The 27,656-nt window shown below is 40.7% G+C and overlaps 2 protein-coding genes and 1 non-coding gene across 3 annotated transcripts in view; all 3 read right to left on the bottom strand.

The window, feature by feature from the left end:
• Positions 1-405: 405 nt before the first annotated feature.
• On the bottom strand, positions 406-17,673 carry LOC135303154 (cytosolic phospholipase A2 epsilon-like). The gene is made up of 21 exons (XM_064424571.1): positions 17,580-17,673; positions 16,844-16,927; positions 14,108-14,180; positions 13,036-13,172; positions 12,507-12,638; positions 10,985-11,025; positions 10,255-10,297; positions 9,553-9,628; positions 9,189-9,358; positions 8,967-9,047; positions 8,223-8,260; positions 7,427-7,562; positions 6,649-6,785; positions 6,036-6,258; positions 5,253-5,367; positions 4,795-4,932; positions 3,431-3,538; positions 2,704-2,895; positions 2,108-2,274; positions 1,458-1,644; positions 406-902 (listed from the first exon to the last, which is right to left on the bottom strand). The coding sequence occupies exons 1-21, from the start codon at positions 17,604-17,606 to the stop codon at positions 694-696; spliced, it is 2,514 nt and encodes an 837-aa protein (XP_064280641.1). The 5' UTR covers positions 17,607-17,673; the 3' UTR covers positions 406-693.
• A 1,716-nt stretch (positions 17,674-19,389) lies between these two features.
• Positions 19,390-27,656, bottom strand: part of LOC135303152 (cytosolic phospholipase A2 epsilon-like) — a 33,767-nt gene continuing 25,500 nt past the window's right edge. Inside the window, exons 16-21 of the mRNA XM_064424565.1 lie at positions 27,408-27,545; positions 26,350-26,457; positions 24,966-25,157; positions 24,021-24,187; positions 22,495-22,681; positions 19,390-21,352 (exon numbers count right to left, since the gene is read on the bottom strand). Of these exons, the coding sequence (XP_064280635.1) occupies positions 21,144-21,352; positions 22,495-22,681; positions 24,021-24,187; positions 24,966-25,157; positions 26,350-26,457; positions 27,408-27,545 (1,001 nt within the window). The 3' untranslated portion in view covers positions 19,390-21,143. The remainder of the gene's footprint in view (positions 21,353-22,494; positions 22,682-24,020; positions 24,188-24,965; positions 25,158-26,349; positions 26,458-27,407; positions 27,546-27,656) is intronic.
• Positions 23,534-23,634, bottom strand: LOC135304051 (U2 spliceosomal RNA). Its single transcript, XR_010365487.1, has one exon. It is a non-coding gene; the product is annotated as a U2 spliceosomal RNA (small nuclear RNA).

Genomic DNA, 27,656 nt, shown 5'->3' with positions numbered 1-27,656 from the left:
TTTAATATCTATCTTGTCACATTTTAATAACTAAAATCACGCCAAGGACTAGAGGTGAGGCCACCTCAGTGCAGAGAAGAGTGGGACAATCCCCTCCCTTGCCTGGCTGGTGATGCTGGGCCTGAAACGCCCCAGGACAAGCTTGGCCCTTGTGGCTGCCAGGGCACTGCTGGCTCATATCCAGCTAGCCACAGACCTCCAGGTCCTTCTGTCCCTTTCCACAGTGCTATTCTCCATACTGCATGTGCTTTTCTCTAAGCAAGCAGCACGCCATGATACCTGCCACAATGGTTGCTGCTTGTCTCAGCACCACCTTGCAAATACAAAACACAAGCCAAGTTAATAAAATATGCTTTTAATGTGGTCTGCCCTGAAGATGTCAGGCTTAAACACTTAAAGCTCTTTCCCAGGGCAACAAGCACCATGTTTATTATATTTTAGCACCTTTTTCTTCGTGGCTGCCCATCCTCTGTACCATACAATGATTCATACTCCATTGTTTTACTGAATTGCAATGATTTCTGCAGTGAAATTCTTTGGAGAAAAAGTTTTTCTTCAGTCTTTTTTTGTTCACCTGAGATTACCATTTAGTGGGATTGAGCAGGAATGCTTTGAAGCCTGCTGGCTAATAGTAAGAGACTTTCAGTCTCTCAGCAGGTTAAAGGACTTAAAAGCACCCTGTCTAGTCTGGCATTATTTCTTCATCTGCCTTTTCCGTGCCACTGCTGTGCGCAAGGCCTGTATAATGAGGTCTTCATTGTTGAGGATGTTGTATTCACCCAGCTGAACCAGGCAGTCATACGCTTTCTCAGTGTATTGAAGGGAATATGTTGAATATGGGGAACAGCAGCCGTAGAGATCAACTTTGCCATCTTCCATCTCTGACTCTGAGCGCTTCTGACCTACAAGGAAGGGGTGAGAAATCACTGCTGAGAGAAATAAACATGCTGGCCATAAACAAGCAAACTCTTAACAGAGGAAGGAAAGGAGGTGTTTCTCCACAGAGAGTTCACAGTGTAAATTACTCGTTTGGCTTTAATTTAAAAAAAACAACCAAATAATTCTTATTCAAATTGGCAGCTCAGTCCCTGGCTCAAGTGCATACCAGTGGCTTCACAGGATGAGGGGACAAAAAAGGGTGATTATTTTCACATGGGTCTGCAGCCTGGTTCTTAGCTGTACCTGAAAGTAACTACAGCATGTATCTATGGATGTACAGATTAGTAGATACATCAAAGTTACCAGAAAGTTAATTACCTGCAAGATAACTAGTTTAGGGATTGAAACATCACAGCCCCGGCATCAAATCTCACATGGCTAAAGTAATTAAGCAACAGAAACGTTTGAGGTACTGAAAAGAGTCAACAGCGAAGTTCAGGAGTTGGAGTATTAAATATATTCCTTTTAATAAGCTGTCCATGATGTAAAACTTCTTTTTAACATGTTTGAGTACTTGCCTGGTGCTTTGTATTTTTGGAAGGTATCATTAACTAGTGGGAAAAATAGCAGTACTGGTGCTCCTGGAGTCTCAGCACCATCAAAGAGGTAACACTCCTTCAGCTTTTTCCTGTCTTCTTCACTCAAGTCCACCCTGGGAAAAACGATGCCCTGCTCAGAGCAGTACTTGCAGGTCTGGTCCAAAGCCTGGATAAAGGAACAGAGCAGTAGTAAGACTTAAAATAGCATTTTAAGACTCAGAATTTCTTGGAGTCCAATAATAAAGTAGACATTTTCTAAGTTGCTTGTGTAAAAGCTCTTAACCCCTAATCAAAAGCACTGTGACACTAGACAGAAGTTTTTTTGTGATTTTTTCTTTTTTTTTGTTTTCCTGAGTCTTAGCACAATACAGTTTATCATATAAGAAAAACAAACAAGACCACGTGCAGCCTATAAAAGATGTATTGCACTTCATCATTAAGCTAAAAATGCTAAAGGTTAAGACTTTTAGTAGGACCAATATAAAAAGCACCTAAGTGTTAAAAAATTGTAAGTATACATAAGTATACATATATTATATATATGTATATATATATTATATACATATATATAATATATATATACACACACATATAGAAGAAGACATAAAGACTGTTTCTAATAGTCTCACCTGTATCTGGGATCCTGCACTGTAATTTAAATGCAGGATGACATCCACCTTTCTCTCTGGTTTTAAAAGTGGCATGATGCTTGTATTGATGAAAAATCCAGTATCTACCAGAGACAGGAATTCATCTGACTGTGTCAGCTGGTTGGGAAATGTGTCTAACACAGTATCTGAAAGAAAAACATTCTTGCTCTAAGTGCAATACCACAAAACTTGCTGGCCTGTTTTTCCACCCTTACACCAGGTTCACAGAGCCTCAACTGTTTACAGTCCTTGGGGAAGGGAGGTTTGCCATGTCCCTTCTCTTCTGCCCTCTCAGCTTTGGAGCTGCAGTAACAACATTCATGAAGGGGGTTTACCGTGCCTCCCCACAGAGTGTGTCTTGGAAAAGAGAAAGGACCTGGTGGCCCAGCCTCCAGAGGTGAGTGCCACCGGCAAACCACTGACACGTAACTCAACACCACACCCTGCTACGTCCTGCAGCACGATCAACCATAGATCTAATAGAGATTCTGCCTGGCCTCCAGCCCCAGTAATATCAAATCTGGGGGGTTGTTTGGTTCAGCTGGTTTATTGTCCCCCCACAGGTCTCCAGTTACCTTTCCACCTGCAGAAGTGCGTGTTCTCCAGATAGTCGTCGTGCATCTGGAGGCCCCTGAGGAAGCTGTGCTCCTGGGCGATGCAGACGCGGTCGGTGAGCGCGGCGCGCAGGGCGCTGCCCAGGGGCCCGGGCGGCGTGAACAGCCGTGTCCGCAGCTCCTGCGGCTTCACGGGCAGCGTGGGCTCCTCCTCTGCCCGCGGAAAAGAGGTTAAATTCCACCTGCCTGGAGCAGGGCCAGCCCTCAACCAGCCAAGGAAGTAATTAACCCTGATGTTTTCTCTTTTTTAAAGGACCACCAAGCATAGGTGTCCAAACAAAACAGAAAATGAGAAGCTACCCTAACTAGATAAATACCATTTCCAAACACAGTCTGGGCTTGGATAAAAACCCCCCAAAACACAGTGTCAAGCAGCAATAAAAGCCTGCTCCAGACATACACACATTTGTGGAACAGACTGAATGCAGGCTTTGGAAAAAGACAGGTATTGACTTATTTGTATTACTGTAGCTCCCACTTGAAGCAGCCAAAATAATTCTGCTTTATTAATAATTCACTGATCAATCTTATTATTTCTGAACATTTTAATCATTTACCAGCATCAGTGTTGACCCCTGATAGATGACAGGACCAGAAATTTTAAATTATTTATATGTACTTTGCATTATGAGACATATAACTCCATTTCACAATAAATACACATTGAAAAAGCAGTATGGCTGTTTACCTATATTGTCAATATGATCCCGGGTCCATCTGTGCCAGAAATCTTCTGATGAATGGGACAAATTCCAGATATATAACACATTGAATGAAAATAAACTACTCCATATGCCTGTAAAAGAAAAGAGCTTTCTAACTCAAACATTCACATATCACGAATCTCAAACTGCTGTGATAAAACTTGTCTAGTTTGTTTTTTGTCATTTGGTTTTAAAAGCATGATGTGCCATTTTTATTTGGCTGCTGGTTTTTAGACCTTATTTTTGGTATCCAGTTTTTGTCTTATATTACTTAGGGATGGAGATCTTTGTGAATTAAAAAGGAATTTGTTTTTTAGGAAAAAAAACCCCCAAGTATCATGAAGCTTGTATAAAAAGAAAGGATGAAATCTGCCATCCAAGAGATTTGATGTGGAACTATATTGATAAGGGCATAACTACAACATAATCTTACAGCCTCTGCTTTTGTAGGATTCCCTTTTTGAGAATAAGCCTGTTAACACACCAAGGGATCAGTTTTGACCAGGAATTTTTGAGCTTGAAAAGCAATTTCTTTGGTTATCCATTAGGGCACAAGGTCTCACTGTTTTTTTCATTCAGGGAGTGTGACAATGTGTGATAATCCAGCACAGACTGAGGCTAAAATAGCACAGTGTCTCCTTCCTGCTCAGTGAAGTGGGCAGTCCGAGAGAAGTTTGCTTGTGAAGTCAGTCACAGACAAGCTTGTCTATTTGTCAGGAGAACACACAGCCATGCTCCGCTGCAGTCAACAGCAAAAATGTTTCAAGGATGGCTGTGTTGTTTTCCCTCCAGCCGTGCCCAGGCACTGTGGAAACTGGAGCCAGGGACATGTGGCCTGCTCCTCTGGAGCAGGAGAGCCTGGCATGCTCAAACACACCCTGACGCAGTGCAGAATCAGCCTGAAGGCCCTGGTGAAATGTTTCTAGGGAGCATACAAAATACTGACTATCCATGGGACAGGAAATAGGCTCAGAAGTTCACCCTTATGGGTGTAGCACGGGCTGAACCATGGATTCCCAAGGCCCTCAATTTAATTGTTGTACTGGAAGCCATACTATATTTTAATTCAAAACTAGGCTTAAAAGTGTAAATCACTGTTTGATGGTCCCTTTGAATTTTCTTCTTTACTGTAAACCGAATCCATTATAGTAAGTATTAATTCAGCAAAGAGATATTTATCCTCTCTGGTGAAACTGCCATGTTAGTCCTGCAACAATACTTTACTAGAGTGTAGTTTATACAGCTCAAATTAAAAAAAAACAAACAACCAAAACATAAAAAACCCCCAAACCTAAACCCCCAAAACAAAACAAGCAATAAAATAATTTGTTGTTTTTTAACAGCTTACCTTCCAAGAAGCAGATCCTGGATTCAGGGACCTTTTTCATCAATCGTCCCATGAAGAACTCACTGCCAAAATCCTCAGTGCGAACAAAAACTCCATATTTTTGCAATCCCACCTCATATGGGGTGAACTCCACCCATTCTGTAAAAAAGAGCCCAGAGAGCAATGCTATTATAACCCTCAAAATAATTTTTGAGTCTAATATTTTGGAACCAATAGCAACGAGTTATAAGCATGCTGCAACTGAAAACTCATGGACATGGAAAGGCTTTGGAATATTTTTGAGTCTGTTGCATAGACAGTCAAACTTTTACCTGACCACAAGGGTAGTATATGAATACACATCAGCTGAGAATCTGGTCTTCAAATAAGAGGGGGTTTTTAGGCTGTCTTAAAAGACTGTTCCACGATTTACCACCTTAAATATAAAGACAAATGACTCCCAGAAGTCTCATAATTACCTTTGAAATCCAGAGTGCTGTAGTTGTTCTTGACATTGATTGCAGTGTAGATGGGAAGTGGGTTCTGACCACGGTCAATGGCCCGTTGCTGATCAGAGAGTCTGTGGTTGTCTTTCTGTGATTCCAGAAATACGGTTACACTGAGACAAAAATTAGCATGGCAATATTCTCTGCATCTACGCCTGCAGGGCAGAAAAACTCCTGCCTCTAATGTATAATGTGTGCTCGGCTTATATTCTGAAATGTTCCATATTTTTCAAAATTCCCATAGACATTCTGCTACTAAAATACCTGCAGCCATCCAATCTGATGCCAGATTATTTGATGATGCATTCAGATGAAAATGGAAAGAAATCACAAAGACCAGAAAGCAATACTTTTGATATAAAACATGTTATTGCATTGTGCTGCACCTTTATGGAAGACCTCACACCTTTCAAAACTCTGCATGGGCATGCCTAATGTCCGCAATTTTGTAATTTCTAAACAAGTAATTTCCAGAATATAAAAAAAAAAATATTAAGCTGTAATACTGTTTCAAAATGTTAGTCTTGGAATTCTCAGAAAAACATATCCAAAATTTCACAAGCAAGAATGCTGATTTCCACCATGGATGTGTATCTACAAGACTGGCACCAAATGTTTTGGAAATGGCTGTGCATTTGCTTGCACAGTGTTGTAACAAACTGCTTTTCTCAGAGCCAACAGAAAAATATCTTCTCCAAAAATAAATTTTCAGAAAATGCTAAGCCACAGTAAATTCTGCTTTATGATATACTGTACCCCATCATGCAAAAAAGACTCCAGGACAAGCCCCCAGAGATCTATAAAAGACGTTTTGCGGCCCTCTCTTTTCCTCTGGCACAGCTGCTTTTTGTAATACTTCAGATGTTCCAAGGAAAAGGAATTTATTTTGCATTTTGTCATATGTTTTCGAGCCTCGCTGATTTGCTTGTCGAGATCCTTTCGTGACCAGTCAGCATCTCTGTACAAGTTTGACATGGTCCTAGGAAGAGGAAATACATATTGAAGAGGGATAAAAACCACACCAAAGCTTGAAGTAGACAATAGCTACGTTTAATGTTTCTGGCTTAAGTTCTTGGCTAACGTTTCTTTTCTTCAATTCCCTATAAAACTGTCATGTTCCCTTTGAAGTCACAGTCATTACCCCTGTCAAACCAGCATGAACAATTTTCCATAAACCATTCTTAGAAAAACACTTCTTTTCATGTAGTTGCAAATTATGTGACTTTCCCCCACGCAAAGACTTCATTCTGTCTATTTTGGAAGAAGTAGGACTGCTGAGAAGTTATTATAGGTAAACTACAGTACATCAGCCCCAGCCTCCTTCAGCACTTTGGTGTCATGAGGGAGCCTCCAGCCAAGGGCCACTCACCATGTAGTACCAGACAAGCCAGTCAGGTAGGTGGCACAGTCCAACACATTGAGCTTCTTGAGCCCCCTCAGGCTGCCATAGAGTGCAGTCAAGGATCTCATCCCTCCTCCCGTGGTCATGATGGCCACCACTGGGCTCTGTGCAACACAGGGACAGAAAGGGCCAGCGTCACACGGTGGCTGTACCTGACTGCGGTGTGATACACAAAGCCTGGCACCACCACGAGTGCCCAGCCACAGACTCTTTTCTGAATGATTTCTACTGAAATATAACCTACTATTTATTTTATAAAGGAGAACAGGAATAGAAGCCATGACCATTAGATATCTGACACTTGTCTCCAATGTGTTCAACAGAGATGTTTGGTATGAAACAAATCAAAATGAATTAATTCAAACCAAAAGAGACAGTAAAAGAGAAAAAAATCAGTTGAAAAACAGGAATTAAAAAGAAAGCTCACAGGCTGAAGAGAAGAGGGACTATCAACAAGGATTATGACAGTAAAGAGTGTGGAATAAGCCATTCCTATATTACGAATATTTGTCTGGCTTCCAAGGAAGTGTAGTAGGAAAAAGGTTAAACTCAGGATAGCAACTGCAAAGGACACAAACAGCAGGGTGAATTTAGAGGTATGGGACAGTATTGGAGGTATACCTAAGTTTTAAGATGAGGGAATATCAGAAAAACTTTTAACTGTGAAGAAAAAGAGGTGGTATTGTGCCATTAAGCTCTCACTGCTAAGCACTGGTGAGATGTTTTAAATGTTTTCCATACAGACCTCATGTTCCAGCAGATCCTGTTCCAGCTGCAGAACCTTCTTCAGAGCAGGAATAACATAAGTCTTCCTTTTGCAGAGAAAGTCTTGTTCTTGTATGCAGAGGTCAAATCCTAAACGCACATCAAGGTGGTCTGGGCTGAAGCAGAGATCAGGAAAAAAGAATATTCCATTTTATTGTTCATAGACAAACTCAGAGTTTCCAATGTAATAAAATGAATCTGATCCACAAAATACTGCATTTACAGGAGGTCCCTTTCCTACACTCCCAAGGAAGTATAAAATGCTGCATGAAAGAAGGATAGAAAAAAGGACTGATAAATTTCTAAGCAGCTATCAAAATAAAACCTAAGAAAAGACATTCCTGCAGCTAATTTCTGAGATACCTGCTGTCTGGATTCTCTAATATCTTAGTGAACTGAGAGCTATAGGAAAAACTTCTCATACTTTCTTGAATTAGGGAGAAATTTTTCCTACTTCATAATTAACAATGCCATGTGACCGGCTGTGCTCTAGCCCAGTGTTAAAGAAAAGGTAAAAGACTGTGCTGAGCGTAACACCAGGTAGCATAATTGACTTGTAATATTATTTTTTCTATTTTATGCATTTTTTTCATTATTCACATATCAGTTTGGGTTATCTACATGTATTACACTACACTACATGCAGTTACTTCCAGCTCACGTGAATGCCACACACCACCTACAGTCCAGCCGTGCCTCCTCCCCAGTAAAGAGCCTAGGGTGAGATGAGCTCAGCTTAGTAAAAGTTAACCTCCAAGAGTGGCCAAGTCTCTTACCAGTCTTCTGCCTTCGCATATAAATCGAATCTTTTATCCTGGAAAGCAAGAATGTGAACAATGTGAGTGTTGACAACCTGCTTTTTCCCTGCAGCCTGAGGAGGAGTTTTATCTTGTGCCATCTTAGCAGTGTGGGTACAAATCAGGAGCTCAAATAATCCTATGCAAATTAACTGTAGTGTTTTACTGAAAGGGAAGCTATTCAATAATTTTTAATGTTGTCTAGTAAAAGTAATATCTGAGGATAACTCCTGTTTACAGAGTCACGATAATGTACAAATTACTAATCTCTACTAACAGTACCTCTTAGACAGCCAGCTGGGACTATGATTACACAGCAGTATTTGTTCCCCTTTCTGTGATTTATACCCCACAACAGTCATGATGCTTTCATTCTAATGGATTTTTTTAAACCATGAATCTAGAAGTGCTTTGCAAAGCATCGTCAGCATCAGCAGGAGTCTGACGCTACCTCAGTCAGTTCAGGTGCCCCACTGGTGTGTGAGAAGGGGAAGAGCAGAGCTTCAACATTCATGTGAAGTAATACCAGCATGGAATAGCAAGATGCCCACCTCTATTCAACCAAAACAAGGCACAACCTGGCCTAATTGCTGAAAGACCTACAACTGTTAGGCTGTGATATTTTTGTCTGCAGGCTTTCATTGGCAGAAAGTACCATCAGGGGGATGCAGACTTCCACATCCAGGTTTCTCAGCCTTTCCCACTAAAAAAGCAGGCACTCACCTCTGCTAAGATGAGGTTTTTTCCACTTGGAATGGAATGAAGCTCCACATTTGGAGAGCCTGTATCATACACACATGAGTGCTGAAAAAATACAAACAAACCCAGGTTTATATTGTAAGGAATGTTAATCTCTGCCCACAATGCAAATTAATAGTGTCTATTTATGGTGTCTAATATTTTACATGCCACTATTATGTTTTTTAAAGCTCACTTGTAACATACCGAGGAGGGAGATCCTTTCTTCCCTGGTAGTGTAACATCCAGTGTTGGCTGGTTGTATCTGGCATAGTGGAATTTCGCAGGAGAGGAGGAGCTGAAGACCAGATTAGATCCCAGCACAATGTCCTGGGTGCCTTCATAAGAGCCTTGCACTTTAAAGGAGAATTCTTTTTCTAAGGAAATGACACAAAAACAGACAGAGATTAGTTTTCTCATCAAAATTGGTAACAAAAGGTCTTAAAGAATGTATCACAAGGCTGTTCTCATGTTTTGGATTTGTTGGGGCTTTTTAATTCTTACATTAAGCCAATTGTACTCATAATATTAGCACATCAGTTAAAAATAGCTGATGGAGAAATAACCTTACTTGATTTCTTCTCCTTTTTCTTCTTCTTCTTCTTCTTCTCAACCACCTGAACTTCTAAGCAGCAGATTTTGCGAGACTGTAAGATGTGAACAGTAAAATACGTCATGGCAGGGAATTTTCCAATATGACATTCTGTTTCCTAGTCTAAAAGGGACACAACCAGGGCAAGGCAGGAGTGTAGTGTGGATGAACAGGGCTTGCAGAAGGGAGATGTGGACAAAGTGAAAAACAGTACTTTCAGGATCCCAGGGATGTGAGGATTGTTTTAAACACGATTCATGAGCAAGCAAAGGTAATAAATGAGAAAATGTCAGGGATGGGAAGTCCCTGTGTAAAAAGCACTGTTATGAATTTGGGAAATTATATGTGCATGGGACAGGAAAAACCCTCTCACTTTGGCAATATGGGAATTTGGGAGGAGTGATGACTAAGGAAGAATTCACTGCTGCACTGATGTCTCAGACCTAAACCACGTGTTTCCTTTGCAATAGCAAAGGGATGCTGGGATGGGGGATCTCCATGCTGTTCCAGCCACAGTGTCTCCAGAGGTGCCATCCACAAGGATGCGTCATGACTAAGTGGGAAATGGCAATGTTTCAGTGCTGGCTGTCTCAGTCATGGGGTATGTTGTCCTGATGACCGTGAGTCAAGTGAAACAAGTGTGGCAACAGGACAAGAAAGGTGATGAAATACAACACTTACCACTAGCACTCCATTAGTAATGATGGTTTCAGGAGGGCCTGAACTAGGAAACAGAAACACAAATGCATTTACAATAACTCATTAAAATTACAGTATAGTTCATGAGCCCCACCCTTCTCCTGATTTTACCTGCATATTGGATTTGAAAGAAAAGTCCCAGGAGACTTGTACAAGTTTCCTCACTCTACTATGTTAAGGCACAATTGTCACCCTACTGGCTCATCCAGTCCTGGAGTCAGCAAAAAAAATTGCCAAAGGTGCTCTGAGGCCAAACCATGTAGCGATTTTATGCTGAGCCCCAAGCTAAGGCCAAGGATGGTTTCATGGAACCCACTTAAAAAAAAAAAAAAAAAACAACCAAAAACATGCTTTGTTGGACTATGGAACAATAAAGGCACTGGATCAGAAATCCAGTGCATTATTGCATGCTGTGTTTCAAAGGGAGGCGGACCCTCTTGCCTGATCTCAAACACAAGTGCATAACAAACCAGCAACATTCTGGTCTAAAATAATGTTCACTACATTTGACAAAGAAAAGGTTTCAGGGTGTTCTCCCTGTTTGCCTGAAATTCACGGGAGGTCATTCTGGCATTCACCCATTTGTCAACACAGCTCATAGCACAGATACCTTGGGAATGATGCACTCTGAATAATCAGACTAAATTATTTCACGCCTCTGAATTGCTGTTTCTTTTTGTTCCAGGCAATGTTGCATTTCATGTTTACTCACATATTATCCAAGGCAAATCCCACCTCCAACTCCTCTTGTCGCTGGAAAATAAAGAAAGGAAAATTATTTTGATACTAGTTTATTGGCAATTCTCATAACGCAAGGTCTCATTTTCACCATCTGGGAATGCATGTTCTGTTTGTGACCAGCAGAGCATTTAAAACAGAGGCACACACCACCCCACATCTGTGTGTCTTGAGCCTCAAGATTCTCTACTGATAGGAAGCTTGTGGATGGCTATCACAGCAGTTTTTAACACAGAAATTGGCTTTCCTGCTTCTGCTGGGGCTTATGGGACGGACCTAGGAAGAGATGTTGTCTCATTCTGAGTCTGCCAGCAAAAGGAAAGGGGATGTGCTGAAGGGGAGAGCCAAAACCTTCTGGTGTCAGGAAGAGAAATGGTGACATGCAAAACAGCTGTGGAAGAGGAAAATCTCTTGGTCTGGCAACAGCTGAGGGCTTTGGAACAGAGGTAAATTTCACATGAAGGCCTGGTCTATGAAGCAGTGAAAAGAGTATAATCCTCAGGGGAAAGAAAGCACAGGCAAGAGGAAAACAAAAGCAGAGACAGAAGGGATGATGAACAGCAAAGTGAGATCATGCTGTAGGCTACTTAGTTGCTCAAATTACCCACTGAATTAAAGACATCTAGAAGTTAATAATATAGGACAAAAAAATTTACAAAGGCTTGAAGAGTATGAGCTCTAACTGGTGTAGCTGTGCAAACACAAAAAGAAAAGCCTTGGATATGGCACCTGTAACCACTCAAAGTGATCAGCTGGGTTACAACTAGCCAAGGTTTTAATTTCACGAGAGCTTAGTGAAGCCCACACACTGCTCCTTTGGTATTTTGCAAGGAACTAAATTGCCAAATAAGACATTTAAAGACAATGAAGTGCAGTGGAGCTTGGGTGTGTGTAGATAAGGTAATTCCTCAACTAAGTGGCACATGGCAGATGCACAAGAAACTGGAAGGGAACTAGAAAAGGAGAATGATAGACAGAACATAGTGGGAAATGGGATGTACAACATTCAGTCTCCCTGGACATTCAAGGAAAATTTCAAGGATTATTTCTTGCTGGCAAGCTGGGCGGCATGACTTAGACTTTATTTAATCACCCATGCCACATTCCATAATTAGCAACTAGTCTGGTTTGACATTTAGTTCTGATCACAGAGTTTTTACTTCCTAATTACTAGGCTAAGTAATAGGTTATAATAAAAGCATCAGCTACTGGCATGGACGCCCTCCGTGACCCTTGATGGGGACAGGCTCAGCAAAGTGACAATTTTGCCAATACACCTGAAACTGGTGAGCCTCTGTGACCAACACCAAACCCTTCAGTGTGCCTACAGATCCACGAGTGAAGAGGTTTTCCCATGTCAGAGTGAAAACCAACTTATTTTTATGTGGCTAGGCAGCTGGAACATAACAAAGAAAAAAGGCAAAATTGTACAAATAACATTTTAAGCAGAAAAGTTAACAAACACATTCTTGCCAATTTCTCATTTCAGACCTCACCTGTGAATCACACTTGAAGTGCATGAAGACTTCCTCTCCCAGGGAAAGTTTGGCTATGTCAAAGTACACTGTGAAGAGGTGATCATCCTGAGTAACCACATCCTTATCATAGAGTGCCAGCTCCAGCACATTCTGGGAAAGGAAGGAAACTACTTTAGAAATGTGTCAGGTTTTATTCGAAACAAGAGATCCTGAGGACAACTGTTTTAGTTAGCTGTTGTGAGAAGTGGGAGGACATAAAGAAAAAGAACAAGAAGGGAAGGAAGTGGAGAGGAAATCAAGTCCATGTCAGCACCTATGAGGTGGAATGAGAGGAAATCACAGACATTTCAAATGCCATATTCTACCCATGGCTGAGAGAGAGAATCACCTTTCATGGCATGGAAAAACATCATGAGGTATGAGTTATTCTCACATCTTTCTGCATCTGTCCTTGCCTCTTGAGAAAATTGCTTAAGTCCCTTTGCAAAAGTATAAAAACTCTCAGTAACTCCCTTGGTCAGTTACCAGAAAAGTCCCAGTTCAATACCTTGACCTGACTCTGGATCCTGAAGTAGAAGGTTTCATTCCAGACTGGATCTTTGCAATTCTTGACAGCTTTAGTCTGAAATTTTTTGTTTGATGCAGTTGGCAGCCACAGGCTCACGTAGCAATCAGTTTGGCTCACTGTATTAAAAACACAAACACACCTAAAATGAGCATTTGCTCTAGAAGAAAGAGTTAATTGAAGATATGAAGTTCTACTTTCAAAGAGAGACACTATGATAAAAAATAGCATATTTGTTCAACATAAACCATACGATTTAGGTTGGGAGAATGGAGAAAAAGGAAGGGTGGCATGACTCTTCTTTAAATAAATGTAATTAGAAATATAAAACATAGATTCAAAAAGGTTTCTCATCCTTCTATGTCATCAAACAGCAAGTCTAGCCAAGGATAAAAAAATCCAGGACAAATGCAGCAAACATTAAGGAAACAAAGTGATATCTTCTCATTTAGCCAAACAGAACAATAAGAAAAAGCTTTCTGATTTCTGCATAAGATACAATCTTCTATTATATTTTGGTTCCAGGCCAGCAGAAGCCAGAGGAGCTACAAAATGTAACAACACCTGATGGGCTTTTATCTGGGAATGGCACACAGAGAATTAGGGTATGGTAGTTTGGATTACTTAGCATTGAGAAAACTTTCAATACTTTGAAGCTAAATTTGAGACAAGTCTTCTCATCTTTCAGTGTTTACTCAATTAATGCAACCATTTTGTATTCTTTGTCACATAAATATACTGCAGAGGAAAACATGGGAGATCTTTCCACATATTTTTTATTCCAACAGATTGCAGAGCTTTTACTGCACCTTTTAGGGACACAGAAATATGTGTGACAGGCAAAGCTGTGACCTTACAGAGTTACCTCAGCTCAGAACAAGGGCTGATGCAAAGAAGAGCAACACACTCTATGTTCACTGCTGGAACAGCACACCAACAAAAGAACTGTCACCATTCATTGAAGAAATCCAGAAAGCACCTTTTATTGGAGCAGGACTAGCTATTACCCATGGAGGTGAGAGGGACCTCCATGAGCTCCTCTACAGATACTTACAGACATCTGCCTGGTGGATATTTCTTGCTCTTATGACTCTTACAGTCAGTAAGTAACACAGAGAGGATTCTATCTGCAGGGAAAAAAACAAACACACAAAAGACAGGAATGAATACTAAAGTTAGATAGCATATTTAGGAGACAGATGTGATCAAGAGAGATAAACTCCCAACTCAGGAACAATTTAAATTTTCTATTTGATTATGAAACAGCCAATACATTTGTTTTCCTGCTAACATCTAAATGAAGTACTAGACTGAAATACTTCTTTTCTTCTGTAGCATGACATAAGGATTTATCTTATTAGAGCATTTATTTGTTTCTTATCTAAAAACTGGCTGCGCAAAGTGCTAAGATTCAGTCCCAGCTTGGGAGACAATTCATTTTTTAAATTTCCAAGATAAAAAATTTAGACATGCTTTAGACCTTTTTCAAGTGATGAAACTATTACTGTGGTAATTACTTTCTATCCCGTCATTACATATATTTGGTCTCCTGGGCTATGAGATACGATTTTCTCATTTTCCTGCTCTTTTAAATGTACAGTAACTCTGCAGAGATAAATGCTGACCTCTGATCCCCAAACTGATTTTAAGATCTGAGAGATTGCTGCTTTGAGCTTCCACCATGCTACTTACTATGCATGAGTTTTTCATTTACGGGGGTATAGCTGCCCTCTAGAACTAAGGTCCCCTCTGACTTCTTGTGAGAAATTTCTCTCTAGTTTTGAAGTATGTAAACTCTTCACATCTCGAGCTTCTTTGCACTGTTTTGCCTAAGAAGTGTAAACAGCGTTTCACACCTGATAAGAAGCCCTTGTTTTTTCTTGTGGCTTCCCTCTGTCATATTAGCCCATGTTTCTGACCTCCTGCATGACTTCTTAGCCTCTCATATTGCTGTTCTGATCTCATATTGGAGATATGAGTTCGTGTCTCCTCTCCCTTTACCATAAAATAAACAAATAAATATCTTCCACATAACTTATTATTTCTACCATCATGGAGAGGAGGGAAAAGGCACAACATACTGGAATATAAAGCCGCAGGAAAATTTTGCTCCAAAAGACCTGAAAGACACATAGCACAGCTACAGGGCCATGGACAGGTAAAGACTTCACCTATACTGCAAAATGACTATAAAAGACCATTGCCAGCCCTGTAGCAGCATTAGCGTGACACTGACCTCATCAGACACACTGAGAAAGAAGTGTGACACAGGCAGTGCAGGAAAGTAGAGCAAGACTTTTATCTGGACTGTCTGAGCAGAACAATTTGCTATGTGCTCTGTTGATAATGTCCATTCACAAAAAAGGAAGTGCATCAGTGCTCATAGGCTTAAAGGAACATATGTCCATGTGAAGTCTCTCCAAATGTTTAATCTGAGTGTATCAATGCAGGCAGCCAGGGCTAATGAATACAATGATGTTGAGACTGGAGGCAGTTAGCAAGTGGCCTAATGAAGAAACAGGTAAAATCAGCCTTCAAGTAACCAAAGTATCCTGCTCTGGGAAAAGGCACCAAGAATATTTGTGCTGTGCAGCTGCACACCAGGTCACTGGGTGTGCAAATCAAGGGTGTCAAACCACTGCTAAGGGTCCCAAGAGCAGCTGTGGATCAGACTACCAAGGGCAGTTAATTTCATGTCTACAACCTAACTCCTAAAGGCACAGAAATGAGGCAGGTACAGAAAGTGCTCAGTAATTACAGAACCAGTAACTGATGCTGCCAGTGACTGGCTTTGGAGAAGGCAATTCCCAGAAGGGCTCAACTCAGTTTCATGGATCAAATCCCCTGGAGCCATTGGTAATCCCAATGCATCAAGAAGGCAGTGCAGATTGAATAAAATACTCAGGCATGTGGATGTGCCTTGTCATGACCAAGGAGCCTTGGCTCAGACATCACAGAGCTATAAATAACAAATGACCAAAATCCTGTCAGCCTTGTGAGCTTTGCCTAAAAAATTTGAGGTGTTTGGTGTGTTCTTCTGAAACTGCTGCAATCCCTGAAGTGTAGAGAGTTGTATTGCAGGGTATGTTTTCTCATCTTTGGGTTTTCCATTCAGCTAATCAAAAAAAAGGTTGGCTGTTCCTTAAACTGTGAGAACAACACCTGCTGCTCAGCAACTTTACTCATCACAAAACAGAACAAAGGAGATTTCCTAATTATTACTAAATGGCCTCAAACTAGAGAGAGGAAAGGTAAAAATCTTTACTAGCACATCTAGTCCTCTCATTTCCTAGAGGAGAGATTTCATGTCTGAAGGCTCCTGGAAACCTATTAGTTTTCACTAGAGGCCAGAAGAGGGGTTAATTCAAGAAATCAGGTGTTGAAAATCCACTTTAAGATTCTGCCATACTATTATGAGGATAAATGCCATAATTTCCCAGCTCTTGCTGTCTACACTGGGAGGAAACTTGTCCTTGTGCTTTAGTAAGACATTTACAGAGAAAACCTATTGAAACCCACCCTTTTAAACATATCAGTCTTGTTTAAACAGACATTGTTCCCCATGTGCCAAGGACAGGAAGCCACACTAGGAATTTAACATGAAGCAAAGACTATGTAAGTAGAATGATCAAAGTGATAAGTGGGACAGTGTCTCATGGAGGGAGCTGAACAGGTTACAGTAGCTAATTACATTGTTTGGCAGATGCTGAACCCTATCTGCTTTCACCCAGCCTCCACCCAGCAGGAAAGTCCCCTTTAAGCTTCCTTTTGAAATTCTCCTTTGCGGTACCTTTGGAAGAGAAGTCCACTGTTTCCCATCAGGATTCAGCTGCATAGCTCCGTCTCCTTGTTGAGAGGTTTGAGTGATTAGCTCCTGGAACAAGAAGGGCCAACGTTATCCCTGAAAAAACCATCATTTCTTTTAAAGGCAATCCTCTTTGGGAACTGAGAACTTCAGAGCCACAGGAACAGGGAGCCCATGGTCAGTGCTGGCTGGAGAGCCTCTGCAGGACCCAGGGTTTCCTTTGGTGCCCGGTGCCACAGCCTGGGCTGTGCTTGCCCCACTAAGGCTGAGCAGAGGCGTAGCAGGCAGGTAAGGTCCGCCCTTCATGACACACGGGGAGGGGAAGCAGCTCCTGGCCCTGGCTGTTAAAGGAACAGCAAACCCATCTCCCATAAGCACACCCTGTTATTAATCTTTCATCTTGAAGTACAACTTTGTGTTACATAATACTTCTTCTGAAGTGGCATATATGGTGTCTCTCAAATTTATAAAACCCCTAAATATTCAAAATGCTTCCCTTGTAAACAAGCTGTTACTCCCCAAGTAGTTTTCTTTTTCTTTCTGTGGTTTACTATAACTTTAAAAGTTTCAATATTGAGGTCTTGAAGCCTTGACTTTTTTTCATCCTGCATAGAGTCATTACAGTCAATGGTAGGTCAGGACTGTAGTATCATCTTTGCACTACTTGCAGCACAACCACTTGAGATCCCAGATGCCTTGCTTTGTTCTGCATCCTTCTTACCTGAGACAAAATGCCATCTTGGTCCATTGTTGCGTCTGCACACACATCCAGCGTTATCTGTGGCAATGCAATCTCACATCTCCCAGCTTCCACAGGCACCAATGGTTCAAATGTCCCAGGTGCAGGTGAGCAACTATTTTATAAACTGACTCAGAGCCCCACCTCTGACTGGTTTCTTAAAACCAGTTACTCCCCTCCCATTTTCTTATGGTAGGAAGCTGAATCCTGTGGTCAAATAAGCAGGAAAAAATACCTTTGCCTCTATAGCAGGTGGAAGTACTGTGTTTGAGTCACTTTCCTCTATACTGGCCAATAGTAGGTTTAAAACTAAACATAAGAGAAGGATGCCCTTTTACCTGAGCACTGAAATTTCAACTTAGCAAGACCTCAAAGCCCAAGAAATATATACTCTGCAATAAGATACAGCAACAGTTTATAAATTGAATTTAGGTTATCTGTGACAGTAAGCAGATACAATAAGACAGCTAATTAAAAAAAAAAAAAAAAAAAAAAGAGAACACTATTGCTCTCAGACTAACCTGGTTATTGCAAAAAACAGTTTAAGGCTTTCTGAACCACACATCCCTACAATCCCAGGTCTAGGCATGCAGAGCAGCACACTCATATGGTGGTTTATGTCTACTCAGCAAAGGTCCAGTAGGGCTGGTTCTCTCTTCAAGTCATTGTATTCCTTCCCTCTCCTTTCCTATGGCTTGTTATTATTATTTTTGTGTTTAGATGTGGAGTCCTGAAGCAATGACTTTCCATAGCTTAGCTCCACACCAAACTTCTGCACCATTTTCTAGCTCAGATTGACTCTGGCTGCAAACTAGCTGCAGCCAGCTTGTTTGCATCTCTGAGCAAAAAAGATGCTCATTCCCTGAGCATTCTTCAGCTTAATGGTCAAACATTGCCACCAGCCAGCACAGGTCCCCTTTGCACATTCCTTTGCAAAATAATACCAACAGTCACCACAGCCAGCTTGGTAGAATAAATTTTTGCCATAGGGTACAGTATTTTGTGACGCCATGAAGGGTTGTGTCTACACACGTGGCATGTTTCCTCTGGGTGCCAGCTCAATGCTGTAGCTTGGTGAAATGCATTTTTCATTAGGTCACAGAAAATTGTTGGTCACAGCATTGGCATGTCAGTCATGTTTAAAGACAGTGCTTTACTATAGTGTCTCCTTGGAGGGCAAAACTTTTAACCAGACTGTTTACCAGGACTGGACCTCTGAGGCTTTCACTCCTACAGTGCCAGTGGCCAAAAAACTCTCATTTTCATGGACAGCATTTAAAATCCACATTAGAGACAGCCCTTGCATGAGGGAGGGACCATGGTTCACTCCATACTCCTGCAATCTGTCTCTGAGACATTCCTTTATCCATGATGCTCACAGAAAGTATTTGGCATGCTCTTTGCAGAGATAAAAACAGTTTTGTGTTCCAGGAACAAGGAATGTTCACACTGTGAACCTGAAGTATATTACTGAAATGCCTGAATATGTGGAGCAAGGCAGAATTTTCATTTTGCAAACAAGCCTTTATTGTCTTGTACTGTATACACAAAATTTTTGCATGGAAATACATTTCTTCAGAACTGGAGGCGGCAAGAGTTTATGGCTAAATCCTGTGTTTGTTTTTTCACAACAGGATTTTCTGGTAAAAATGGAGGCAATTCCCAGGATTATATGCTGAGCACATAGTATTATATTTCTGACTATGACTAATAAAACTACCACATAACAAAAAAAAAAAAAAAAAAAAAAAAGGAAAAAAGAAAAAAAAAGGAAAAAGGAAAAAAAGAGACTTGCATAGTTCAAAACCTGAAAAGTTTCAAATGTTAACATTTGCACCATGATCTTTAGGCTGGCAATATTAGGCTACAGTTGCACAAAAATGTAAGTTTTGTTTTGACATAATAAATTACTAAAATGTTGGAAAAGTCATTGTGAACCAATTTGTAAAGATAATTTGTCATCACTACTTGCTAAAATGAAAATCCTCAGGGTGTCATTTTGTAACGAGCCAAACATGTTATCTGGCTGTGAATGAACCCTGTTATTTTCAGGTTGGGTTCCCTGGGCTGACGAGGTAGGCAGTCTATTAAAAAGAAGTTATGTTTCAAAACAAAGATGTTTTGTAAAATATTAACATGAAATGTTTCAACTTACCCAAGCATTTTCCCTGGTTTATTTTAGTCCCACATTATAATCTGTAGTTGATGGACTTTTTCTGACTGAATAGACTCTTTGTTCAAAATTTTCCCAGTTGTCTTTAGGACACAAAACTTATTAATAAAGTGTGTTTTCAATTTGACCTGCTCCTGGAATGCAAAAGTTGTTATGCATTTATAATTTTTACAGCTCACCCTCAGGACAGTTTAGAACAGTTTAAAAAAAAAAGCACTTTCAATAGAAGGGAAAAGGAAGGAAGTTTAAAAATGCAAGCCCACAACAAATGTAATTGGTGTTTTTGTGCTAGATCCCATGCAAGGTCTTCAGATTGTTTTAAGATGGTCTTAGTTGTTTCAGACTTCTGACTCACTTCTATTTAGTTTGTACAGGCAAAGCTAAATAAAAACAAATAAGAGGGTTTTTTAAATAGGCATATGACCTAAACTGTTACACTGAGTAACATAGCAAAGTTTTTATTGTCTGTTGGAAGTAAAATATTTTCAAGTGCTTTCTCTTTTTAATTTAAGAATGGTATTTTGAGAAGTAACTCAACAGGGAAAACAAGATCCAGGGTGTTTTATTTTGAAAGCTTCAAATTGAAGTGTTAAGGTTTTATATATTGTCTCAGTACAAACCAATTAAAACTGACAAAAATCAACAGGGAATTTTGATGTGCCCAAATTACACCTTTTGCTAATAAAAAAAAAATTATGTGAAAAGTGTTACACCACTTCCTCCTAATTTGCTCCTTCCCATCACATATGATTCATTCACAGCCCAAGAGAGCCCAGGATGTGGATGCGAATCATGGGTCTGTTGTGTGCACACATTTGTCACTCTTTATATTTCCAGCCTCTGTGGCTGCTTTTTGGGACACTTGCAAAACAGAGTTGACCCAGGGATCCAGTACCAGCTTCCAGCTGTGTCTCAGGTTCTCTTTGTTTTCCAGGGCTGGCTGCACCTTGTGTTCCAGAAAGCAGAATTGTGGGAGCAGAAGTTTGTACTCCCTTCTAACGGCCTGTAGGTGTGTTGGCTGTGTTGTATAACTGTAGCACTGTGGCGATAAAAAATTATTTTCCTTTATGTCATATATTATAATAAGTTAGGCTTAAAATCCTGCTATTTAAAAAATCTAACAAGTAGTTTAGGCAAAGAGTGATCTACAGACAACCTTAATTTATGGAACAAAACATAAGTAAAAATTTCCCACACAATGTCTTTGCTTATAGAGACCACTTCTTGGGAATGGGAAAACCCCAGCAAACCACTGCACCAGCTGAGGTGGTTTCTGTAGTGCAGAACAGCCAGTGTTTGAAAAAACTGTGTCCCTTCTGGGTCCTAGAGCATGAAAAACTCCTCTGAGAAGAAAAGGGCAGTTGGACAGGCAATCAGCACATCTTCTGCCTTCTCCTTTGCATTGCTGTCTGCAAGGCCTGCATAATCATCTGAGAGTTGTTGAGGATGTTGTACTCGCTGAGACTCAGCAGCTTGCGGTAGTTCTCATCTGTGTATCTGACCGAGAACATGCAGTAGGGGGAACAGGAGCTGGTCAAATCCAGCTGGCCTTCCTCCATCTCTGAGCAACAGCGCTTGACACCTGAGAGAAAGAGTTGTTGCTGCTGTGACATGGTGTTTATCTTAACCAGTGTCAAACTGTCCATAAAGCATCAAAGAGCAGGACTTTTCCCCTGAAGAAAATTCATAGGGTTTAAATGCAAACAATGCAGGTCATATATCACCACCCTAGTCAAGAGAAAGAACATTGTGAGTCTGAAATAAGGAGGGCACAAAGGAGAAGTGAGGGATGGCATCACTATGTTCATCTACAGCTTACTCAGAAACATCTGTCATTAAAACCATGGATCAGGCAAGGATGTCAGCCTGAAAGGGCACCCCAAAAGCCACTGTCCATGCACTGCAGCTGGGATTTCTATGAACCTCAGATGAAGAAGATTAATTGCTAGTAAGAGAATAGAATTTAAGTGAGAAAGGAGCAATAGAAACCGAGTGGAAACCAAAAGTTCCTGCAATGCTGAATAATGTCCAGAGCACCTGCCACCAGGATCCAGCTCTGCCTGTCTGATTTTTGTGTCACAAAAATTCCACAACAGCAGTGTTTTGGGCTTAACCTCCCTGCTACCAAGGAGCAGAGCAAATGCATTCTAGTAACCTGCAGTAAAGAAAGGGAGTACAAAGCAGATGACCTGGTAGAAAAGGAGTGACAGGCCCTGAACACAGCACAGTCAGTAAAATGATCCCTGGGCTGATGCTGTATCAAAATGAGACACACTGATTTAATGTTACTAGAGTTCAGCCTGAAAACCAGGTTCTTTCTCCACCACCTCTCATATGTGACACTACAGGTGCTCAAGTGTAGAATTAAAACTTGAACAATAGACAATATATGCAGTGGGAAATAATCTGAGAGAGCTGTACCTTTTACAGGAAAAAAACTTGTGGGTAGGTAATTGGGTAGGATCACTTCAAGTAACAAATAGGAGAGAGGTGAAGGTAGACACCATCCAGAAAACACAGGCTGTGCTTGTTCTCTTAAGGCCACAATGAAGACATGAGTGAACATTATAGCTTTGGCAGGGATGGGGAAAACAAGTTGCATTAGCTAAAGTGCTCCCCCATGAACCCAGTGAGCAAAGACAGCCAGCAGCAAAGAAGTCTCTGTCTGAGTCAGGGAAGCAGTGGTGTCTTTTGTTCAATGATTTGCCACTACTTGTAACTTACCAGGTGCTTTGTACTCTTTGAAGGTATCATTCACAAGGGGAAGAAAAATCACAATCGGACATCCTGGCAAATCTGAATCTTGGAAGACGTAGCACTCCTTCAGATTTTTCTTATCTTCATCAGTCAAAGAAATTGTTGGGAATGGGATTTTCTGCTCTGAGTAGTATTTACACGCCTTATCTAGAGACTGGAGGATCACAAAAATGGTCAGCACTGGAAATCAACTTCATTGTCCAAAGGCCCTAAATTGTTACCTACTATTAAGGTTTAGTGACTCAGATCCAAAAGGCAAGTTCTGTCTTATCAATTACCACACATAGTGACCACATTGCTAATCACAAGCTGTAAACACAATTTCAGAATTAAAGAATTCACCCAGGGCACTGCTTTTTTAAAAAAATGGAAGCAATTAGCAGAAGTTTAGGATAAAGCATTAGTTTTAGCAAATGAAAGAGCCTGTGTTCATGCATTGTATAGAATTAACTAGAGAAGGAAATCCAAGCAAGAAAATGTTTAAGGTGTCTTATGTGCTTGGAAGCCAGGAGACAAGAAAGTTAAGTTTGAATGTGCAACTTTATCTCTGCCTGTGCAGTCATTATGGCACAGTGTTAATTGAGATTAATATGCTATTGAGAAAATCTGAACTATAAGGCTATGCTATATCTTTTCCCTGAAATATTTAATAAAATATCATGTACTAATATGCACAGTATTATTTACTGTGCACCATCTAATAGCAAACACTTTGAAGCAGAAAAAGGTTTCTACTAAAATACTTAAAATTGTAGCAGCCTTTTTTTGTAAGTTTTATCTAGACAATGAATAAGGCTGAAATAAAACTTCATTATATCTGTCTCATCCAACATACAGATGGCTAGCAGTAGCACAGCTGTTCTCATTCTCAAAATGTAATCTTACTTATGAAGGCCAAAGTGCTTAACAGTGAGTTATCAAATAACCTGAGTTTCTGACATAAAAAGATCCAAACTTTTTTTTTATGCCAGCTCTTATAGACAGTTAATTAGCTTTATCTCCACAAAATGGGTTTTCTGCAGGAAGATGTTAATCACTGAATTTTACTTGTAGTGTCTTATTTGTCAGATACTACACTTGATCTTAGCCAAAAGGCCGAGAAGCGAGAAAGGATCTGCTGCTAATATTCAACTAACCCTTTTTATATTCTAACTTAAGTCAGAAGAAATAACTTCCTCATCTTTATGAATATTCCTATGCATGGTCTGGAAGCCTGCTTGATTCAGTATAAAGCAGAAGAGGCTCCTCCCATTATTCTAGAAAAGACCATGCTGACATCCCCTTGAATAATTCAACACGTTCATAAACCAGCAAAAAAGAGTCCAGGAATGGCAGGAAGAAATAGGAACAGTATTAATCACTACAGTGAAAAATACAGGGGAATGCAGGTATTATAAACCAAACATCTGATAAAACCAGCTGTTCTGGATGCTACAGGCTGGGCATTTACAAGTAAAAAGAGATAAAACACATGGTAACAAGAACATCCTCACCGATGTATGTGATCCAGTAGTATAACTTAGGTAGATGATGACATCCACTTCCCTCTGGGGCCTTAAAAGTGGTGCACTGCTGGTATTGATGAAAAATCCAGCATCTATCATGCCCAGCTGATCAGGATTTTGCATCAGCTGGTTGGGACGTGTGTCTAACACAGTGTCTAAAAGGAAAATATTTTTTGAGTAAAAATACATCTGTGGGTATTTTGACTGGAAAAAGAAGTGCAAAGTGCAACTGACCATTCCAGAGGCCTGGTTTAATTTAATTGCCATACTACTAGATCATCAAATAGGCATGAGAAGCACTGCAAAACACCTAGGTTCCTGTTCTGAAAAATCTGTGTTGAGTTTCCAGGCAATATACTGCATTAACATGGCACACCTATCAGTGCCAATAAGCTATGTCTAATAATAATAATAATCTACATCTGCCTTGCTTCATTTCAGTCACTGTTTAATCTTCTATCTGTCATTGTTTTGGGGAACAAAGTATTTTCAATTCTTTATACATTTGAACTTATGCTTCCCACTCAGTCGCCTCTTCTTTGGATTAGAGAGCCCCATTCATTTCCAGTTTTCTTTTATAGCCAGTATTTTCTTGGGTATTTCAGTTGCACCTGAAGTTAGAAGCATAATCTTGCCAAATTAAGCTTTCTCCTATGTTCACTCTGCTCTCTGCCACTTTAAATTTGGTTCTGTCACCTTCAAGTCTACCTTCTCATCTGGACTGCAGAGGTCTCACCTGAAGCAAACAATTACAATACAAATAAAGTCTTCAGCACCTGACAACAGTGAACTCTTAGTTTCTTCTCTCTATTCAGAAAATAAATGTTGTCTTAGGAGGATTTTTATCCCCTGCCAAGTCTGACAGGCTTTTCCTAAATTCCCCACCCCAAAACTCCCTGAAAAGGATGCCAGTTAAATATCAGTCGCCACCACCTTTCCAGCGACAGAAGTGCTGGTTCTCCATGTAGTTGTTGTGCAGCTGGTAGCCCTTCAGGAAATTGTGGTGCTGGGCCACGGAGAAGCGGTCGGTCAGCGCTCCCCGAAGGGCGCTGGACAGGGGGCCAGGCGGGGTGTACATGCGAGTCCTCAGCTCGTGGGGTCTTGTGGGCAGCACCGGGTCCTCATCTAGAGCAGGGGAGAAAAACTGGTGAACTGCGTGGTAAATAATGTTCCTTTCTGGCTGCCCTGGTGCAAAGCAGTTCTCAGAGGCTCTTCTGGGATGATTCCCTAAGCACACACAAACTCTTCTGAGGGAAAGGAATGGATGCTGGACAAAGCTCTGCTGATGGTCTTAAGCTTTGGGCTGAAGACAGTTCATCAGAAGCAATCTTTAGTCATGGAAAAAGGACACCTTAAGGAAATAAAGCAATTCAGAAAATGTTCTGTCAAAACTTAAATATCCTCACAGGAAGATAACATGAAACAGACACAAGCATGGAGAAAATGGGGCTGATGAATAGGCTACTGCTCAGTCAGATGGGCAACAACAGCAACCACGGGGGCCATTGCAACAGTGACAGCTGCAACCCAATAATCACTCATGGCTACATGAGCATATGCTTAATCAGCAGAGTGAGAGCACCCCAGGAAAACCTGTGGCATACATTCATATTCAGAAACTATGGGTAGTTTAGGGGGTGGGTAGATGGCACATGGGTGAAAAGCTGAAATATGGCACAAGGTGTGGTTTCCAGAAATGACAATGTGCTTTGCCAGCCTGAGAGGCTGACAGTGGAGCAGGAGAGACATGGTGGTTTCCACGATTGCACATTGTATTTCTGTATTTTTCAGGATGTCTGTAATTATATTTACTATCATCTCAAGTGATTTAGCAACAAAATCACAGTTTCTGTATTGCTTCAGAAAATACCCTCAGGGCCTCATTTATCTTTGTGTCAGTATGAATACAATGCAGTAATTACTGTACTGAGTAATAAAATAAAAACCCAGGAAACCTTGATTAACCAGTTGATATTAAGGTTTATTCTCCTCATAGACAGAAAAAAGTACCAAATTCTCTGCTGTTGGTTCTTGGTTCTGTATGGCTAAGTGAGAGCTGTAATGCCAGAACACTTCCTGAGGAATGTGTGACCCCTCTAAAACTTTCTTTGAAGGAACCAGTAGAGCTTTAGTAATTGTTGTAATTACAGCAGCTTTTCCCTGATTACTCTCTTCCTCTTACTCTGTTCAGTGTGAGGAGAAGTCACTATCTCTGAGTAAGATCCTATGACACCAGCTTCAGCAAAGTTGACAAGATGATGCCAAAAGCCACACATGAAAATAAATGACCATAAATGAAATTTATGAAATTTCTCACCAACTTCATCTATTCTGTCTTGTGTCCATCTCTTCCAGAAGTCCTCTGAACTGTGGGACAGGCCCCATATTTGTAAAAGGTTTACAGAAAATATACTGCTCCACATACCTGTAAAAGGAAACAGTGAACAGAAGGACACATCTTAACAAGAAAATGCCCTTTTCCTTCTTTTCCTTCTATTTTGACCTCCTGGCTTTTTTTTTTAATGGGCTTAATACAAATATTTCTAAACTTCCATGCTGTTAAATTCCTCTTAACGGTCTATGTCATTGACTCAGGTCATGCTACCACCAACTTTGTGCCTAACCTACTACATGGCTCTGCCACATGGCAAAGAGAGGAAAGAAAGTGAGGCAAGTAAAGGAGAAAAGAGACACATTTGCTCAAGAGGCAAAATAAAGAATTCAGACAACACATACACCACAAACACATCATTTCCATCCCCATCTTCCTTTCTCCAGCTTGACTTTTTCTGCACATACTCTGACCAGTAACTCTTTCAAACACCCTAAACTGTTTCACAAAGGGATGAACTGGCTTTCCAGATGTTTGTTTGTAAGACAAGATCTCACATCACAGCTTGAAAAGGCTCACACATGCAATGGCCTCCAGCTCCACTGTGCACTCTTTTCTCCATCCAGGATTACCCCTCTCTGTCTCACCACAGGGGCACTGGTGGCCTTGTTGACAAAACAGTGTCACTATATCACCAGTCACTGTAAATTTGAATCTGACTATCACAATTAGACTCAGGTTGGAGTGCATTCAGAGAGGAATCAGAAGAATAACCAAAGAAGTGAGAGCTACAATTACTTACAATGAAAGAATTAAGGATTTTCATCTATTCCATCTCTAAGACACAGACAACTCATCTACCAAGACAGTGACAAGAAACTGAAAAAATATGCGTGTTTTTTACTGTATTCTTTTGGATAAACTACTACTCCCATTTCCCAGCAGGCAGCATTCGGTATGTTAGGACAGAACTATCTGCCCACTGGTTAACAGCGTTGCACCCCTCCAAAGTGCCTCTGTGCCAGGACAACAGTATACATCACCTTGAAGGTAGCAGATGCGGGATTCGGGGAGCTTTTTTAACATGCGGCCCATGAAGAACTCGCTTCCAAAATGCTCCGTGCGAACAAACGCGCCGTACTTCAGCAGTCCCACCTCGTAGGGAGTGAACTCCACCCACTCTGCAATACAGCCACAGCAGGACACTCAGAGGGCTCCCAGACAGGTGTGGGGAGAGGGGAAGCTTGGGCATACATTGCTGTGAGTTATGTCTAATATGTTGCCTTTGTAAA

The sequence above is a fragment of the Passer domesticus genome, chromosome 6, assembly GCF_036417665.1.
Source record: "Passer domesticus isolate bPasDom1 chromosome 6, bPasDom1.hap1, whole genome shotgun sequence".
Taxonomy (NCBI): Eukaryota; Metazoa; Chordata; class Aves; order Passeriformes; family Passeridae; genus Passer; species Passer domesticus.
The sequence above is the reverse complement of the archived record's forward strand: the minus strand, read 5'-3'. Positions and strand labels throughout refer to the sequence as shown.

Excerpts from the sequence above, each read along its gene's own strand:
- LOC135303154 (XM_064424571.1), bottom strand. The coding sequence starts at position 17,606 with ATGGACCAAGATGGCATTTTGTCTCAG. Across the intron at positions 8,261-8,966 it reads AAAACCTCATCTTAGCAGAG|GATAAAAGATTCGATTTATA; the intron begins GTGAGTGCCTGC and ends CTTGCTTTCCAG. Across the intron at positions 1,645-2,107 it reads GTGCAGGATCCCAGATACAG|GCTTTGGACCAGACCTGCAA; the intron begins GTGAGACTATTA and ends TCCTTTATCCAG.